This window comes from Nannobrachium achirus (assembly GCF_963921795.1).
Source record: "Nannobrachium achirus genome assembly, chromosome: 11".
Taxonomy (NCBI): domain Eukaryota; kingdom Metazoa; phylum Chordata; class Actinopteri; order Myctophiformes; family Myctophidae; genus Nannobrachium; species Nannobrachium achirus.
In genome coordinates this window covers 35,830,337-35,849,596 of record NC_137820.1, presented here as the reverse complement: position 1 = coordinate 35,849,596, position 19,260 = coordinate 35,830,337, and the positions used below count along the sequence as shown (strand labels likewise).

The following is a 19,260-nucleotide window of genomic DNA, read 5'->3' as shown; positions in this document are numbered from 1 at the left end:
TGCTTTAACTATTGAAAAATAGCAGATATATGGGAGCTTGTAGATCTGCTATTTTTGAAAAATTGTGAAAGTTTCGAATATAGTCTTAGAATATTTCAAATCCTTCTAAGGATTTCTTTTTTTTTTTTTTGTTGAGAAAAACCTATGTTTCTATGCCAGTGGTTCTCAAACCTTTTCATGTGAAGGACCCTCAAAATGATACGTATTTGGCCACAGACCCCCCCCATCTCAAAATGTTTAGTTCCAGGGACCCCCCCAGAAGCAGATCTGCAAGCTTGCATATCTGCTATTTTTCAGTAGTTAAAGTATAAAATAATTAAGGCCCCTCCACCTTGGGCCCAAGTAACTCAGTCCCACTTCCCCCCCACCCTTGTGACGCCCCTGCACGCACACACACCATCACGCACACATGCACACAGGAGAGATAGAGAGCTCACCTTTTACATATAGCTTTCATTGCATACATATTATGCAGAACATACAATATCGTTATATATTGATCCTTGAGACATTCTTTTGGCATTTTATGCTACATAGCTTTAGGACTGATAATGATGTTTAATTGTGGATCAGCTATTAGCAGCAGCGCATGTGGAGAAATGCATGTGGATAACAAGACAGTGGATAACAAGGCCTCGTCGGCCCTGATAATGCCAACATGCATGCCTTGAGGCATGAGGCCTCGTGGGCCAATTAATGAAGCTGGTCTCTCACATCAGATAAGTACTTCCCCCTCTTGCTCTGTGGCGCTGCTGAGCCGTTCCTCAGTAAACAACCGTCAATCCCACCCATGTTGTGAAAGAGGCCACATATTTGGAATCAAGGCGTGTGTGATGGTTCTAGGCCCTGCCTGTCTGTCTGCCCGATTGCCTGTCTGTCTGCCCGATTGCCTGTCTGTCTGTCTGTCTGTCTGTCTGTCTGTCTGTCTGTCTGTCTGTCTGGCTGGCTGGCTGGCTGGCTGTCTGGCTGACTGCTAGGCCTCTCTGCATGTTGCTTTTTGGTGGTTCTCTGCAAAAGGAACTTGTCTGGAATGCGTTTCTCCTCGAGACTCATGCACATGCAAAGGGCTTAAACTGACATTCCGACTGATGTGTGTGTGTGTGTGTGTGTGCGTGCGTGCGTGCGTGCGCGTGTGCGTGTGCGTGCGTGTGCTCGGTGCGTCTAATTCTGATTAGGACTTTCCGCTGACACGCTGAGATGCTGGTCACTCGTGCCGCACTGTGAGCTTGTATATCTGCTATTTTTCAATAGCTAAAGTATAAAATAATTCCAAGCCCCTCCACCTTGGGCCCTGGTAACTCAGTCCCACTCCCCCCCCTTGTGACGCCCCTGGGCATCTGTGCTGAGTGTTGACACACCTCTCCAATGAGCAGCAGTGGCCGATGTGGTAGGCCTATCTACGCGTAGATAACTGTGATGTTTAGTTGAGATGTGGTATCTACGTGTAGATATCTGTGATGTTAGGAGTTGATATGATGTGGTATCTACTTGTAGATATCTGTGATGTTAGGAGTTGATATGATGTGGTATCTACATGTAGATATCTGTGATGTTAGGAGTTGATATGATGTGGTATCTACATGTAGATATCTGTGATGTTAGGAGTTGAGATGATGTGGTATCTACAGTACGTGTAGATATCTGTGATGTTAGGAGTTGAGATGATGTGGTATCTATGTGTAGATATCTGTGATGTTAGGAGTTGAGATGATGTGGTATCTACTTGTAGATATCTGTGATGTTAGGAGTTGAGATGATGTGGTATCTACTTGTAGATATCTGTGATGTTAGGAGTTGAGATGATGTGGTATCTACGTGTAGATATCTGTGATGTTAGGAGTTGAGATGATGATGGGCTGTGCTTATAGGCTGACTGAACCAAATGCTCCCGTCCTATCTTGATATTTGAATATTTGTAATTTTTTTAAGGTACTTTGACCTTTCACTCCACTACATTTCAAAGATAAATATTGTGCTTTTGACTCCACTACATTTCTAGAGAGGAGAGGAGGAAAATACATTACTTATACCTTTATTTAAAATATAGTGAAAATAGCAGCTCTACAAGCTCACAACGTGTCACACACAATGCAATGTGTTGTGAGCTCGTAGAGCTGCTATTTTCACTATTATTGATGTTTTTGGGGGGGTTTTATGTCAATCTCTTTATTTATTAAAGAGAAAATATATACTGTACGTTGTCATTTATACTTTTGAATACTTAAGTACATGAGAAAGCACGTATACCTCAGTAGACCTCAAGTACACAGAATGTGACCGAGCAACCTTCACTTGCAGTCGAGTAATATCATTTTTGCCTGGGAGTATCTTTACTTGGACTCAAGTTACAGCAGGAATTTTGAGTACTTTTTGTCCCACACCCCAACTGGGTTTTGTCTTCTATCTCTGTATAAGGCAGCGTTTTGGCTGACATGCACATACAGGAAATACAGATCAGCTGCTCGGGACATGTGACGGTTCTTGTTTCTGTGTTCTTTTTTTTTTTTTAGTTTTTTCTTCGTTGGGTCCTCATCTTTAGTAACATGTTTCTGGTAAAGGGAACCACAAGTGTTACTAAGAAGGTCTGACCGGAGGAAGGCACAGCCTGGTAGGAGGAAGTGGGTGCCTTCTGCCTTGGCTGCTTGTCACCCTGCCAGAGTTTGATCCAAGTGTTGCAAGGCCTGTTCTCTCAATGCACCCACTTCTCATACACTGTTGTTTGTGTTGCATGCAGTGGTGTAAAGCAGGGGTTTTCAAAGTGGGTGACGGGGCACCCTGGGGTGCCGCGACGGCAGTCCAGGGGTGCCGCGAGATCATTTGATAATATTTGGAATTTATTTGGACACTTCAAAAAATATTTAGTATCATTTTAAACTTGAAGTACAAAGTTATTTTCAGTCAGTTCTAACCAAAATGGCTATTATCTCAACGTTTTCTTTTCTCATAACATAATCACTAAAATATCGTCACTGTCGGGCAGAAACCTCGTATCTCCTCATGTCTTTTGCTCTGCTTCATCATACAAGACCGTTGCACAAAAAAAACAGCCGATCTACAAGCACACAACGCCTCGCGATGCGAGGTGTTGTGTGCTTGTAGATCTGCTGTTTTCACTAGTTTAGTACATTTTATCTATTTAGCCCTATTTTATACCGTGGCTATTTGAAAATCGTCGAACAACATAACAAGCTCACAACGCGTTGCATTAATATTGTACTTTTACTTTTGGTACTTTAAGTAAATGTTGATACCAATACTTTTGTGATTTTACTCAAGTAAATTTTGAATTCCAGACTATTACTAACAGAATATTTCCACATTGCAGTATATACTTTTACTTAAGTAAAGAATGTGAGAACCTTTTCCACCACTGGTTGCATGTCATGTCAAATCTTCCACGCTCACTAACAACATTTAGTTTTCTGAACCCTGTGAAGATTTGGCGTGATGACGGCGGTCTGATATTGGCATCATAACGTGCAACGTCGACACTAGATTGACCTAGAACCGTCGTGTTGGCTTGTAGATCTGCTGTTTTCGGCGAGCAACACCGTGGATGAAGCATGGATCAGGCAAATCTGCAAGCCGATGCATTGTGAGCTTGCAGATCTGCTATTTTCACTACTTTTGTGTGACAATCTTGTGCCTTGTTTGATGAAGTAAGGCATTAAATGGACCAGAAGTTGACATGTGGAGATACAAGGTTTTTCCCTGGCAATGAAACGCAAAACGCTTTGCAAGCGCTGTCCTTCCTTCTCGGGAGTCTCTGACGTGGCTCGTTGTGCCTTATGTGAAAATGTAAGAAAAACTAAATGCACTTACTTGTGTTTTTCGTCCGCTATTATAAGACAGCTAATAGGCGAGATCGAGAGGAGAGATTATTAGGCAAACAGAGACAAGAGTTGGGAGGTGGCCATGTTGGATTCTTGTTGCATGCGTGACTAAGTTGCATGTGGTCCTCCTCTCTCTCTGTCTCTCTCCCTGGCTGCTGGGAAAACCCGACAGGCAGCATGGCAGGTCCGGTAGGAAACGCCATCGCAACAGAACCTCAAATCAAACGGTCCCACTCCTCCTGGATTAGTCATCCGGCTCTTATGTCACACCCACACCCACTCTGCAGATGAATGGCAACGCACAGTACAGCTCATATCTGAACATTGCACGCACGCACGCACGGCACGCACACACACACACACACACACACACACACACACACACACACACACACACACACACACACACACACTATTGATGTTTGTCACATATTACTAAGTGGTGTACATTGTGAGCTGTCTGATTCTGTGTGATCTGGCTTTTATGTTGCCGAGAGGCGTCGAATAACAATTAATTCTAAGGCTTTGACTTAAAGGACCACTTCACCCATTTTATCTTAAGTCATCTTCACATATTGGTCCTCACTATTGCTCATTATAAGATGGTACCATTCATTTCTGTGTCTCAGAGGAGGGCTGTGGACAGTTCAGAAAGTTGCCTTCCAATGACATCATTGTTTGGTTCTTCTGTCATTTCAAACTGTATGTCAAACTTGTTGTTTTTATTTGTTTTATCAATGCGAGAACAATGGCTTCTATTTCAGCATGCAAACTTTGCAGGAAGAGAAAGGCTTTAGTTTCTAATCCTTCATTGATGAAGTCACTGTCAATGAGCATTAAAGGAGCAGGATCCGGAATCAATGGGGGTACATTTATTGTAATCAAATTATTGTCTTAGGAATGCGATAAATACAAAATAATATTATTGAACTCAATTCTCCATGGCCTAAGTAATCAATAGAGGAAAAAGGCATTTTGGGGGTGAACTACTCCATTAAGGACCAATTATATATGAAGATAGGGTTGAAAATGTGTGCATTACTTATGATACAGACACCCTGTTCAACACAAACCTGTCATATTTCTGTCTAACATGACAACAATACATGACACAACAGGAGTTTACGGTGAATGTAGTGCCTGTGGCTGTGTTTACATTCACATTACTTTGCAGATGACAGAAGAACATGTGTTGGGGACTACAGTATAACTAAAAGTGATTTGACATTTAAGAGCTATGTTTCCCTGTTCCTTCTGTTGCCACAAATAAAAGGGGAAATCCATCCGACACATTTGCATCCGTTTCCTACTTCTGACAACAAGGGCACAGAAGTTTCCAAGTGATAAATGAATGGGCTCGTCTTTGTCTCGAGTCGCAGATCGCGGAATGTCACACACAAATCCGTGACCAATGCCTTGCCAACTGTCTCAACGGTTCGCAAACGTTTTAATTTCAAGGACCCACATAACTCTTGAGTGTGCAAATGGAACCAACTGGACGTGTTCCACTTGTACACTCAGAGTTACACACCCGTAAGGGGCCATTTGGAAGGAACCCTTTTTTAAAGATTTATTTTGGGGCTTTTATGCCTTTGTTGAAATGGGGAGAGAGACCGGGAGTGACATGCAGCAAAGATCGTCGGGATCGGGACTCGAACCCGCGACACGCTGTCAGGCATCAGAGCCTTGCTTCTGCAAGCCGACATGTTGTGAGTTTGCAGATGCTTTTGCATTTCTTTCAGCATAGTAAAAAAAAAAAGAAAAAACTGCATTCATGGACTGGAGAGGGCACTTTTTACAGACGGATAGAAGGGCAGGGGCTCAAGCCCCCTTTCATATCTATGTTTGCTCGTGCTAGAAGCAGACACATTTCTTTCCAAAATGGCTGCTATGCATAGAGCCTATTTGGTCTCACCTGTGCAACATGACAGCGATTCAGAGAATAGAAGGAAGAGAAGTCATCCTTTAAGTCGTGGAAGAAGCCTATTGCACATTATTTTTGATTTGTTGGCGAAAGGAGTAAACACATCAAATGCAAACTGTTTGTCAGGTTGGCTTTGAAGTTGGCATCTCCAGTAAGCCTAGCACACTGCGGTGTAGGCTGCACACTTGACTAAATGTTCAACCAGACGTAATTGTAATGAGCTGTAAAGGGGACATTGCATATGTCATTCCTTGCAATCGGGTTTTAATCTTCTTCTTCTTTTGTGTATCATCGTCCTTGATGATTGGTTGACGAGATTTCACAAGATTTCTTGTTACTCAGGGGAGGCCATGGTTTTATCGTCGTTAGCGCAAAAGTAATCTAACGACGAGTTACCTTTTTTGCTCAGTAAGGTGTCCTGTAATGTAACTTTTTAAAAGGTAGTAATCTAGCTTAAAAAAGTAACATTAACATTGTAACTGCTGAGCGCAAGACACTATCAAAACATCAAAATGAACAGTTGCAAGTCTCACCTGTGTTGCAAAACACTTTTCTTTGATCATTTACTGCTATATGTGTGTGTCAATATACCTCAATGGAGAGAGGTGAAATATTTGACCGGGTCATTGCCATTTACTGCATTCCTCTCTCTCTGTCTCTCTCACACGCGCGCACGCACGCACGCACACACATACACAAACACACACACACACACACACACACACACACGCACGCACGCACGCACGCACGCACGCACGCACGCACACACATTCCATATCTCCTTACCCTAACCCCAATGCTAACCCTTATTTATTTATACATTCCGTAAAATTCAATTTGGGGACATCAATTTGGTTCCCAATTAGACAACATTCCCGACATTAGCCGTGTTTACACACACACACACACACACACACACACACACACACACACACACACACACACACACACGCGCGCGCACGCTTTGGGGGAAAGTACCTAGACAGCAGACAGACATGTTGAGGTCACCTGTCTTGCTGGTCACAGTCTACAACCTAATAACAGAGTGTCTTTGCTCTGCAGCGCTACACACAGTTAAAGCCCTCTCTGTTCTTGTCACTCACCTCTGGTGGTACATTTGGTTACATTATGTACACACTCTATTAGCCAGGGGTGTCATTTGGGCACTTGCCTCCCCCTAGTGTTCACATTGTAACCTCAAGTTAGGGCTGTCACGGATTATGACATTTTACATGACGATTAATTGTCACTCAGATAATTGCGATTAACGATTTAATTGTGTTTTTGTCGTTGACAATTACATTTCTGTTTGGCTTGTAGGCTTTGAAGTTGCACATGGCAGATATGACACATAACCTAAATATACAAAGAAATGAAGGACATATTTGACAACTTTACACTTTAAAAAGAACATTGATAGTGCAAATAGCCGATCTACAAGCTCACAACTGCGACGTGTTGTGAGCTTGTAGATCTGCTATTTCCTATTTTTTTAATGTTTGGCCATTGAACATTTTTCAACATGTAAACGATTATGACGATTATCACAAAATAAATGCGATTACGTCACATAATTGCAATAAGACGATTATGTAATCATTTTGACAGCCTCAAGTGCACTCATTGTTCTTTCTTGCACCTTGCTTGGACTGACGAGCACGATGACACTTGTTTTGGCACCGTTGGGGTGCGTGGACTTCAGTGCTCCTCCATCCATGCCTGACATGTGACATCCAATATTTTCTGTATTTTGAAAATGGGTCTTACTTATTACTTGATTAACGTATAACCCCTATTCCTTTCAGAAATTACTGTTTGTTTTTTCTAATTTAACATGTTTTCCCTCCCCCATTCTCTCTGTCTCTGTCTCTCTCTCTCTCTCTCTCTCTCTCTCTCTCTCTCTCTCTCTCTCTCAGGAGTGGGAGCTGGTGGTGTTAGGTAAGTTGAAGTGGAACCTGGCGGCGGTCACTCCTAACGACTTCATCGAGCACATCGTGAGGAAGCTGCCGCTTCCCGAGGATAAGCTAGCACTTATACGCAAACACGTCCAGACATTCATCGCCCTCTGCGCCACAGGTAGGAGCAAGCCAAATCAATATCACACACACACACCCTGACAAGCACTTGGAATTGTTGAGGCATTACATTTCGCTTCCACAGATGAATGTTGTGAAAATAGCCCAATGACAAGCTCACAGAGCATGTAGATCAGCTATTTTCTCTTTCTTGGGTAATATTTGACGCCTTGCATCGCGAGGCGTTGTGTGCTTATAGATCTGCTGTTTTCACTACTTTTGTGCGACAGCATTGTATGATGAAGTAGGGCTTTACTTTGCGAAAGAACGTACACATTTGAAACTTGGAGATACGAGTTCTCCACCGACAACGACGATAAGTATGAAAAAAACCCACAGGCTCACTTACACTCATTCAAAAAGAGTGAAAATAGACAATCTACAAGCTCACAGCGTGTCACGTCGCGATGCGCTGTTGAGGTTGTGTAAACCGATGTACGACAAAGTATGGCCTTAATTTAACAAAAGACGTAGACAAGTAGAAATCCAGAGATACAAGGTTTCTGCTTGACAAGCTGAAGACATTGATGTTACTTCTTTCTTCTTCTTTTTGGGTGTTGAGTGTTGCGACAGCAACAAGCCCAGTGTTTCACACGCATCAGCTGCCAAGTCAAACGGGGTGACGGATTCTTGCATCAACACAAGTTCCTTGTGTCGCAAAAGCATCCTAATCCTTCAGCCCTTCTTCTTTTAGCACCAAATCACAAAATGAAAAAACCCTCCCTCCCCTTTTTTGTTGTTAACAGCGACATGCAGCAACAAATCTTTGCTCGGCAGGGAACGGGCCGGGCCAGTCGCGGCGCGTCGCTGAACTCCCAGCGAGGACAAGCGTTGTTATAACCTCTGTGTGAAAGTATTCCTTCCGTCATGTTTCAATGTTTTTTTTTTGTCTTTTAACACGTCTTGTCATCTCGTCTTGTCTCATCATCATCGCCGGAGCTTTTGGAATGCGGTCTCTTTTCTTTTTTTTTTCTTAAATTTTTATCCCACGATTTTTGTAACCCATTTTTTCACCCAGTGCCAATTACCTAACCTGTAATCCTGGTTTCTGCTCTCCCTCTGCCGCGCCTGGGGAGACAACGGACTGACCTCATGCATACTTCAGTGTATGAGTAGTTCAAGTTGCTTCTTTTCACCTGACAGGGGGGATTTCCCCGGTATGGAAGTAGCGCGTGGAAGGAACACGTTATTCCAACCAGTTCCTTTCCCCTCCATCAGGCGCCCCGGCGGGCCAGGGGGAGGCATTATAGAGACCAGGATTACTGCATGTTTGTGAGGGTATCTACCCTAGGAGACACGGGGAGAACATGCAAACTCCACACGGAAATGCGGTCGCATTTAAAAAAAAGGGCTGTATCGGACAGACCTATTTCCTTTTTTTTTCTTTTTCGCAAGAGCATCCAGTAACAACTTCAAAGGGGACGGCTTGCTTTTTGCTTGAAGGGGGCATTCCCATGTCGCACGCGCGCACACACACACACACACACACACACACACACACACACACACACACACACACACACACCCACAGAGGATGGAGGAGAGAAGGAATGGACTGGGGGGCTTCGAGGGGAGTGTGGTGGAGGTCCATTGTGTCGGCTGCTCTCGAGGTGAATTGTTCCCTCAGAGATCAAACGTGCAGCAGGTCGTGGGAGGGAGAGAGAGACTTCAACCTGATCTGAAGAGGCCGGGGTAGAAGCATACATACATACATACATACATAAATACATGCATACAGTACAGTACAGTACAGTACAGTACAGTACAGTACAGTACAGTACAGTGTACAGGAGAGGCAAGAGGGCAGTTAAAAGCCAGAGGAGTGTAGGGATGGGACGATACGTGATATTATTGTAAAACACTCGCGATAATCGTATCGTGGAGTCTGGAGATTTAATTTATTGTGATATCGTCCTCCGTCATGCACCGTGATCAATTCACCTTTTATTTGCCGAGCTGCATATCCGGTACCACTTAAACCCCCTATAATTGGTATAAGTAACTTATAATATACGTACTCTATCTTCTTTTTCACTCTCTATCAAATGTCTTTGCCAAAAAATAGCCGATCTACAAGCTCACAACGCGCCACAACGTGACGCGTTGTGAGCTTTTAGATCTGCTATTTTTTGGCAAATGTTCCGTCCCAGTATAATGAATTTTGATTATCGTGATAAAATCTTAAATCGCAATTTCTTTTGTCACAATAATCGTGATATGACATTTTCATATCGTCCCATACCTAGAGCCTCTAGGTATGGGTACTCCTCTAGGCTAGAGGAGTGTATTGTTTTCACAATGCCAAACGCTGATCTCCTCCCCTCCCCTCCATTCCTCTCTCTCTCTCTCTCTCTCTCTCTCTCTCTCTCTCTCTCTCTCTCTCTCGCTCTCGTTGCTCCCCACCCTGTAACAGCTGGAGGGCACACTGACTTTCCCATGTCAAGAGTCTCTGTGAGGCAGGTTTCTCCGGCTTGTGTGTCTCTGTCTCCCCCTCCGCACCCCCCACCCCCCCACCCCCAAAAACACATCCTTTGAAACTAAACGGAAACTGACCCCAGGTCGGAAATCACCCCTCGATTCAGATCTACGCGTCGTCGCAATAGCCGGGCCCCGTTGTGAGCTAATTTGGGGGTCCTTGACTTGAAGGTTTGAGAACCACACTGTTGTACACCAGATTCATAGGTATCCCTATGTGCCACTTGTGCCAGGAAACCCCATCAGCCAGAGAATGAAACAGGGTTACATTGTTAAAACCGCTCCTCATGGTGCTGGGGACCCCCTGGAACCCCCACAAGAACCCCTGGTGGTCCTTACGACGTATGTATTCTGTATGTAATGATGCCCCCCCCTGCTAAACAAACCTCTGACCCCAAACTGGAATGCTGACTCCACCCCCATGGGAAGAAGTAGAACCACTTGTCCTGAGGTTGGTTAGAGGGGGGAAAGGGGGGTTTAGGGGAAAGTAACAGGTATTTAAGAGGCTGCCTGGTGGGATCCCCCTGGAATGATTGCCCCTTAACACAGGGGTCTTCAACAGGGGGTCCGGGACCCCCAGGGAGTCCTCAGAGTTACTACAGGGGGTCCTCCAAATCTTTGTGTGATAGAAACTTTTTTCTCCTTTTTTATATTAACAATTTGAACTGTCCATATTCGTCCATATTCTGAGAACTTTAGCCGATCTTTAGCCGAACTACTTTAGCCGATCTACAAGCTCACAACGCCTCGCAGCGCGAGGCGTTGTGAGCTTGTAGATTGTCTATTTTCCGTAAAGAGGTTTGGTGTAGAGGGGAAAAGAGCAGACTAAGTACAGAGTGAAAGGTCAAGTTATTAAGTATTGATAGTTCAAGTGTTTAAATATCTGAAAACACAAATTGACATGAATCCAAAATACACTGATGATCGTGCTGTCAAACTATATGGAAGCTATGAAAGGGTTGTGGGGGTCCCTGCTTCATCTCTCTCTCAACTAAGGGGTTCTTGGCCTGAAAACGTTGAAGACCCCTGCCTTAACACATTCATTTGGCGCTCAACATTCGGCTGAACGCCAAAGACGTAGAGCTACGCCACGTCCGTGTTTTCAGTGATTCGCCGACAACCCGCTCTCCCGCAAACCGTGAGCTCCCAGAATACAGCCGGACATGACGTCATCCCAAAATGTTTGGATCAAAACAAGCTTTTTTCTACGGACCCTAACTAAAGAACGGATGATCGCAGATACAATTATTCTTTTCTGTGGGCTGTTCTATTCTTAAGCTGGTGGCTTGAAATGTCGAAAACGGTGAACACAGCCCACTTTTTGGAGCAAACATTAGCTGTCCGCGATTACATTCAGTGTTGTCAATGTAAAGACTGTCGGGCCGTGTACATTTTGTATTCTTGTATGGGGGTCCATAGCACAATATATTTTCAGATTGGGGTCCACAGTCAAATATATCTATACATTCAATTGGGGGTCCTTGTCATGACAAAGTTTGAGAAACAGTGGTTTAAGTTCATAGTTGGCATGGGGAATATAGTTCTAGTCATGATGAAAACATTCATAGACATCATCGTCACTGTCTGGCAGAAACTCATATCACCATATTTCAACTTTCGACACTTCCGATGGCAAAAATGTCCAGGAACGTGATAAGAATTACTGCGGTGCGACGCCATGGCCCCGTTATCACGTCCAGGGACGTGTTAGCTGATTACCATGGTAAACAGGTGCTAGCGGCGGCGGCGGTTGGTGAGCGAAACAACTTCATATCCCATGTTGCAACTTGGCCACCATCATCAGGAAGCGTGTAATCTCCATAGGCTCCTATTCATTGCTGCTGCAAAGAAACAACTTTATCTCGGAATCCACTTCCAAAAACGTTTCGATCGCAGAGAAATGCTTTTTTTCTCGGCGACACTGGGCCGCGACGGTCGGCCGCGGTTCTAATTTTTCATTTCTGTGTGAAAGTAAACATCCCGGTCTACATACAGATTTAGTGTATTTCCACAACATGGACACGATCGTGGCTTCCGGGGCTCTTCAAAATAAAGCGCAGTGTATGGCGGCACTTTGTATTCAAATGATTACAAAAATAATGGCATCCCAAGTTACAACATCATACAGTGTCACACAAAAGTAACGAAAATAGATGTGCTGTTTTCACCGCTTTTGCTCTGGAAATAATAACAAAAAAGGGAACTGTTTTGGACATTTGGACAACCGTTTCCGCCCGACAGTGACAGATATTCATTCATAGACACATATAGTACACCCACCTCTTTTCCTTCCATTTTCTCACCTCCTATTTGGTGCCAGTGGACAGATTAACGTGAGGAACGACCGTGTCTTCCCCCCCCCCCCCCACATTTTCTCACCTCCTAATTCGTACCAGTGGACAGGGAATGACAGTCGTCTTATTCCCCGAGCAACATTGTGAAAGACTCTGCGTTGCACTTTGGCCTTAATTGCTTCAATGAGGCAGTGGAAATAGATTTACGACGTTCAGCGGAGGAGACCCGTTTCTCTTGACATTTCGTTGCTCTGGATTAGCAACAGCCCATTTGTCTGTGTGCCGCTCTGTCTGAGAGAGAGAGAGAGAGAGAGAGAGAAGAGAGAGAGAGAGAGAGAGAGTCAACAATTTGTTGCATCTGAAGATCTCTGGGAATTTGAAACCCCATTTGTGGAACTTTCCCAGTCGTAAATCTGCATGTTATCTGATGAGAATCCTTCCCTGAGACTCCCTCTCAGCTATATAAAAAAAAAACAGCTGAGAAGGTAGCCTACGAGCGGCAACGGCAGCGGGAGGAGAGCGCCGAGCTCTCTCTGCAAAAAGGACAATAGTGTCTGAATCAGGCACGTACACACATTAGGGCATTAACGAAAAAGTCGACAAGTCGACTTCATTATGCAAGTCGACTCCCAACAGAGAAAGTCGAAGTTGAAAAAGAAACAAAAAACGTTCTATTGTGAAAATATTGTGAGAATTGCCTTGTCCAATCTCTCCTGAACTTGAATGCAGCACCTTATGTTTAAAGAATTAACCTCTCTGTGTAGAAATCCATGCCGTTACTCCACATCTCCAATATTCACTTGATTATGCTCAGTTCAGAGTGGTATCAAGCACCGAAAATAGCCGACCTCTAGGTCGGCTATTTTCGATAATTTCACCAAAAGGCCCTTTTAGAAATGTCAGCCCCTGCCTCTCTAACATTCACTGCACGTCCCTGTTGCATGATGGTGTCGCGACTCGCCCTGCAAGTCTAGCCAATGCTAGCCTATATGTGGCGCGTTGTGAGCTAGTCGGCCAGAATCGCCCCAAGTAATCAAGCCTCACAAGCAAGCCTTTCTGTTCCCGAGAGGCCAAGAAAGAAAGAAAGAAAGAAAGAAAGAAAGAAAGAAAGAAAAAAAGAAAGAAAGAAAGAAAGAAAGAAAGAAAGAGTTGAAGGTGTAGGATAAAAAGTCCTCTGGGCTCTAAGGGCTCCTCTCTGTTGATGGAACAGTTCCGTCCGAGGAAGGATACCACTCCGTCAGGTGGAGGCCCCCGGTACAGGCCGGCTCCGTATTAATTAATTAATAACACAGTCTTTGGGGGGGGGGGGGGCTTTCAGAACTATGCAAATGTGTGTGGGGCGGGTGAGGGGTACTCGGCTATAATACAGGCCCGGGAGAAAGGAGACAAAAGGGGCCAGCTACCCCCAAAAAACGACCCCCCCCCCCACAAACACACCTCCACGCCCCCACATTTCATATGCAGAGTCCATGCGAGGGTCAGCGCCGCGGGGGGACCCCCTCGATAGGAAACGGCGAGGCCCGGATAATGCCCCCCCAGAAAACAAGCTCATTAAGGGAGATTATCAGCCTCCATCGCTGCTTCCTCCTCTATTCTCTTATTTTCAATGCAGGGTAAAGTGGGGGTGGTGTTCTGGGAGGGGGGCGACGTCCCCCCCCCCCCCACCTGTCTTGCAGTTGGTTATTGAGCAGGGGAATTCATTTGGGGTTTCCAGGGGACGTCGATCTTCCCCCAGTATTATTATTTTGTTTAAAGTGGTCATCCAACCCCCCGCCCCCCCCCCCCCCCCCCCCCCCCCCCATCCTCTAGTTTTGTATTTTTGTATGAAATGACGCCTCTGTTGTTGAGCTCTTGTCTTTCCCGCCATGTTGTCAGAGGGGGTGAGGCGGGGGGGGGGGGGGTGGGGGGGGGGGGGGGGGGGGGCTTGTTAATGGTATGCCATGGTATTTAGAGCGATAGTGACAATGACTCACTGGACGCAGGCCAGAGGAATCTGCCCTGACGGAGCCAATTGTACGGAGCGAAGTATAGCTGATGCTGGTGTCGCTTGCCAAAAAAGTACTGAGTACTGATGGTACGCATTATTGCGTATGCTTTAACTATTGAAAAATAGCACATATACAATGTAGATCTGCTATTTTTGAAAAATCTTGAAAATTGACCCGATGTTGACCTGATTCTATAAGTGTCTTTTGAATCCACCATATGCACACAAATGCCACACACAAAATAGCACATACACAGAGGAATTCAGCTCATACAGTCTCCATCTCATGTGCAGGCAGTGCAGCATCATCAATCTGGAAGCAGAAGTAGAAGGGTTTCATAACTCATAGCGCGTCGCTTCGTGCTGCACAACACCTGTCCCGTGCCTCTGTGCGCCAGCCGGCATCTCTCCCCCTGCAAATCAGACGATTGGGTATCGCTCAGAGATGAACGCAGGACACAGGAGATGGACAGTAGACATCCCTTACATGGCCAGCTTCCTGCAGACAGTCCTGCCCCTCCAGACAACCAAACGTGTACAGTAGCAAGGGCCAACATCTGGGAAGATGAATGGCAAAGCTATGACATACGAGCTCTTAACTGGTTGAACCGAGGAATTACACCAACGGAAAGCCACGCTAGTGGCCACGACCTTTGCTGGATCACCTGGAAGCAGTGTTGATTTCGTCGACTAAAACTATGACGAAAATGTTTTTACACTGACGAAAACTAAATAAAAAATAAACAAAAACTAAGCTGTGGTGACTAAAACTAAGAAAAACTAAAAACTAAATATATTGACAATGTCGTCAACAAAATAAAAACTAGACTAAAACGTTAGGGAGGGACTAGAGTCATTTTATGTTTGGTTGCGCTCAGGTGTTGCGCGCTGAAAATAGCCGCTCTACAAGCTCACAACGCGTCGCAGCATAGATCTGCTATTTTCAGCACGCAACCAAGTGTAAAATCATTCATTACGATGCCATCAAGGCCTGCCAAAATACATTTTAGTTGACTAAATCAACAGTAGATTTAGTCGCCTAAGATTTAGTAGACTAAAATTTGACTAAAACTAAAACTTTTCAGGTGACTAAATTTTGACTAAAACTAAATGACATTTTATTCAAAACACTATGACTAAAACTAAATCAAAACTCGCTGTCAAAAACAACATTGCATGGAAGTCACTAAACAGACTGCGTGTGGAACAGGGGAGGTGCAAAGCACTTATGAAAGTCTGGAACTATTACTACAGAAGACACCAGCAGCTGTGGATCAGTGCAGACAATGTCCCACCTACTGGAATGTGCTGATGCCCCCCAGTAAGTACAGCCGCGGCCGAGCGTCTAGTCAGGGACCAGCCTACTCGGGAACGATGTACATAGGGAATGAATGTCCCGCCCTTTAATGCAAACCCTATTATACCTGTTGTCATAGGACCCGTTTTGAACAGTGCGTCCATTTTATGCCCATATATGGAGATCGATGTATCTGCCTGACAGGCGGCCGAGCGTCTAGTCAGGGACCGACCGGCCTACTCGGGAACGATGTCTGTTTGCCTGTGTCCATTTATTCCCATATATGGATATATCTGTATCTGTCTGTCTGTCTGTGTCCATTTTATGTCCATGTATGGATATCTCTGTATCTGTCTGTCTGTCCTCTTATGCCTGTGTATGTGCCGGTTCCGGAAAACCCTGATGTCAGACATCAGCCTCCGCATACGGAGATTCCGAACCTTCCGCGCCGGTTCCGGAAAACCGCGTATCGGGTCGGGTCGAGGCCTAGCTAAGAACGTAGGCAAAGATCTGAGCTATCTGCGTGCGAGTCTGTAGAACCAACCATGTGCTGTGAGGCTTCTTTCATGCGATTCGGGCCAATTTGGAATTAGTAGTCTGGATATTAACTCCATAGACACATACAAAACAGGAAAAAGTACAAATCTATGGCATCACCTCTTTTTAGTTTTTTTAGAAACCTTTTTTTCAGAAAACTGTTTTAGAAGGCATTTGTAGAAATGGGCCCCAGGTCTTGGGTCAAGTAGTTCATTCATAATGTTTCTTGGGTCCCGGGAAGACACCTAATTTCTCTGTTTGGTTCTGGAGCTGAAAAGGTTTGGGGAAAACAAGCGGTCCAGAGGTGCAGAAGGAATGTTTGGCCTCCGGGCCACCGGCTTCCCTGGGTTACAGTCTTACAGATGATCTGATTCATGTTGGATGTGGTCGAGAGAGGAGAGGAGTGTTGGAAAAAAGTACTCACATTTATTTAAGTATCATAACTGCTATGCAGAAATACTCTGTTACAAGCAAAAGTCTGGGAATTCAAAATTTACTTGGGTGAAAGTACAAAAGTATTGTATCAAAATATACTTAAAGTACCAAAAGTAAAAGCACTATAAATGTTTGAAAATAGCAGATCTACAAGCTCACAATGCGTCGCGTTGCGACGCATTGTGAGCTTGTAGATTGTCTATTTTCAAATGGCCAAAAATGTATATAGGGCTGAAGGGGGAATGTATGTTTTGTAACAATAATCAAAATCTACAAAGTAACTTGTAACTAAAGTTTTCAAATAAATAGTGGAGTAAGAGTTCAATATTTGCCTCTGAGATGTAGTGGAGTAAAAGTATTTGAAATTGTAAATACTCAAAATTGTACTTAAGTAAATGCACTTAGTTACTTTGCACCACTGGATGTGGTCGAGAGAGGAGAGGAGAGGAGGAGGAGAAGGGAGGATGATCTCCGCTTGTTTGTTTCCACCAAGCCCCCCATGTGCTATGACTCAGAACCAGACTAACAAATCGGCATCCTCCACCTCCGACAAATTATCGCCTCCTCTCATCTCCCTCGCTCCAGCACGCTCCGTGAGGTTTTCGAAGGAATCGACGTCCGGCGCTGGTGTGGTGGTGGTTGTTCTGTGGAAACTATAAGGCAGCAGGTTTGGTTGTTATTGTTGCTCTGCAGGAATGCGATGACTCGCCATGCAGGGTGAATCACCCAGTGGCACGTCCTGATCTCTGCCTCCTCACCTCCGCTAAGGCTGTTAATCGGCACCACATTAAACGCCAAGGCTGCCCTGAGTCACACCGGGAAATCCGGTAGATGTTGGGAGAGATTTATTGCAAACGCCAGACGTTTGTAGTTTGTAGTTAGTCTTTAAGGAAGCTTCTGGAATTCACTTTTGGTGTTCTTGTACAGTAGGTTACCCCAGAGTCATGTTAACATCTGTGGTTTGAAGTAGATGTATTCTTAGTTTCGTGTTAGTGTGGCACACACCGCAAAATACAACCCATCACTTCAGGGACGTGCAGAGAATGTTAGAGATGCAGGGGCTGACATTTCTAAAAGTGCCTTTTGGTGAAAATATCGAAAATAGCAGACCTCCAGGCAAGCTCTATTTTCGATGCTTGATTTCTACACAAAGTGGGCAATTCTTTCAACATAGGCTAAGATGCTGCATTCAAGTTCAAGTTTGGACAACGCAATTCTCTTGAATGTTGCCTTCAGGTATAGCATAGAAAGGCATTTTGCATTTCTTTCACCATAGTAAAAACGGCATTCCTGGTCTGGAGAGAGCACTTTTTACACATAGTTAAAAGGGCAGGGGCTCAAGCCCCCTTTGAAGTCTATGCTAAGCTCCCAGTCTATTAGGTCTAAGCATCTAAAGATTCACCCACTACTTCCGGGTTTGGGATTTCAGCTCCCTGTGACACAACCTAGTAGAAATCAGCCTTAAAGCAGCCTACTAGGGCACTATCTGTCTGTATATCTGCCTGTCTATCTTATCTGTCTCCTATCTTCTCACTCTCCTTTCCTCTCTTCTCTTCCTCTCCAAGCACAGCTTAACGCAGGCCGCTTGAGCCACTTTCTCCCTAAGCTGTTCATCCGATCGCGTCAGCCGTCAGTCCTGCATTGGTCAGACAGCAGCAGAGACACAGACGCAGCCAATGCGCTGAGCCTTCCCTGCCTCCTCTTCTCAGTTGGAGAAAAGCTGAATATTTTCTAAACCTGCATACCTGCTGCTTGTGCTGTTGTCCGGCCTCAAGGCTTTGTAACCGTGGTGATAACGGGGGGTGATGCTGAATGACAGGCTAACGTGGTGGAGATGCTACAGTCGACAAGGAATCATAAAAGCAGCCAAAAAATATTCCAAAATGTTCAATTTCTTTTTGGATTTTGAAATCTAAAAGAATTGTGTATACTCGGGTCAAAGTGGTAAAACTGATTTTTATACTATATTAAGTCATTCTGCTGGGAACCCCCTCAAGGACCCCTAGGGGTCCCCAGACCACACTTTGAGCCATAGCCAAACTAGCGTCCTGCTGAGTTTTCAGCTTGTAGATTAAACAATGTTTAGCTTCTTCTTTATTTGTGAAAGTATGAAAGTAAAGTATGAAAAAAAGTATGAAAAAAGTGGGTAAACCTTTTATTTGACTAAAAAGATTAAAAAATAAAGTTCTATAAACTTTACTTCGACCGACAACACATGCTATAGAGATTATTTCGCTATTTAGCATTTTGCCTTGAGATTTGGAACCTTGGGACGCACAAGAAAATGTGTGGAATGGAATGATTGCTGTTCCTCGAACCCCGTGTGTGTTGAGGTCGGCGCTGTAAACATTATTGCTGCTCCGCTCTGTAGCTCTTTCCAAACCTTGTTTTGACTCCGCTCCA

The 19,260-nt window shown here is 44.6% G+C and overlaps 1 protein-coding gene across 1 annotated transcript in view; it reads left to right on the top strand.

Annotated features, from left to right (window-relative positions):
- The window catches only part of ccnd2a (cyclin D2, a), a 49,310-nt gene that overhangs the window by 4,158 nt on the left and 25,892 nt on the right, over nt 1-19,260 (top strand). Inside the window, exon 3 of the mRNA XM_080737607.1 lies at nt 7,674-7,833. Within this exon, the coding sequence (XP_080593733.1) occupies nt 7,674-7,833 (160 nt within the window). The remainder of the gene's footprint in view (nt 1-7,673; nt 7,834-19,260) is intronic.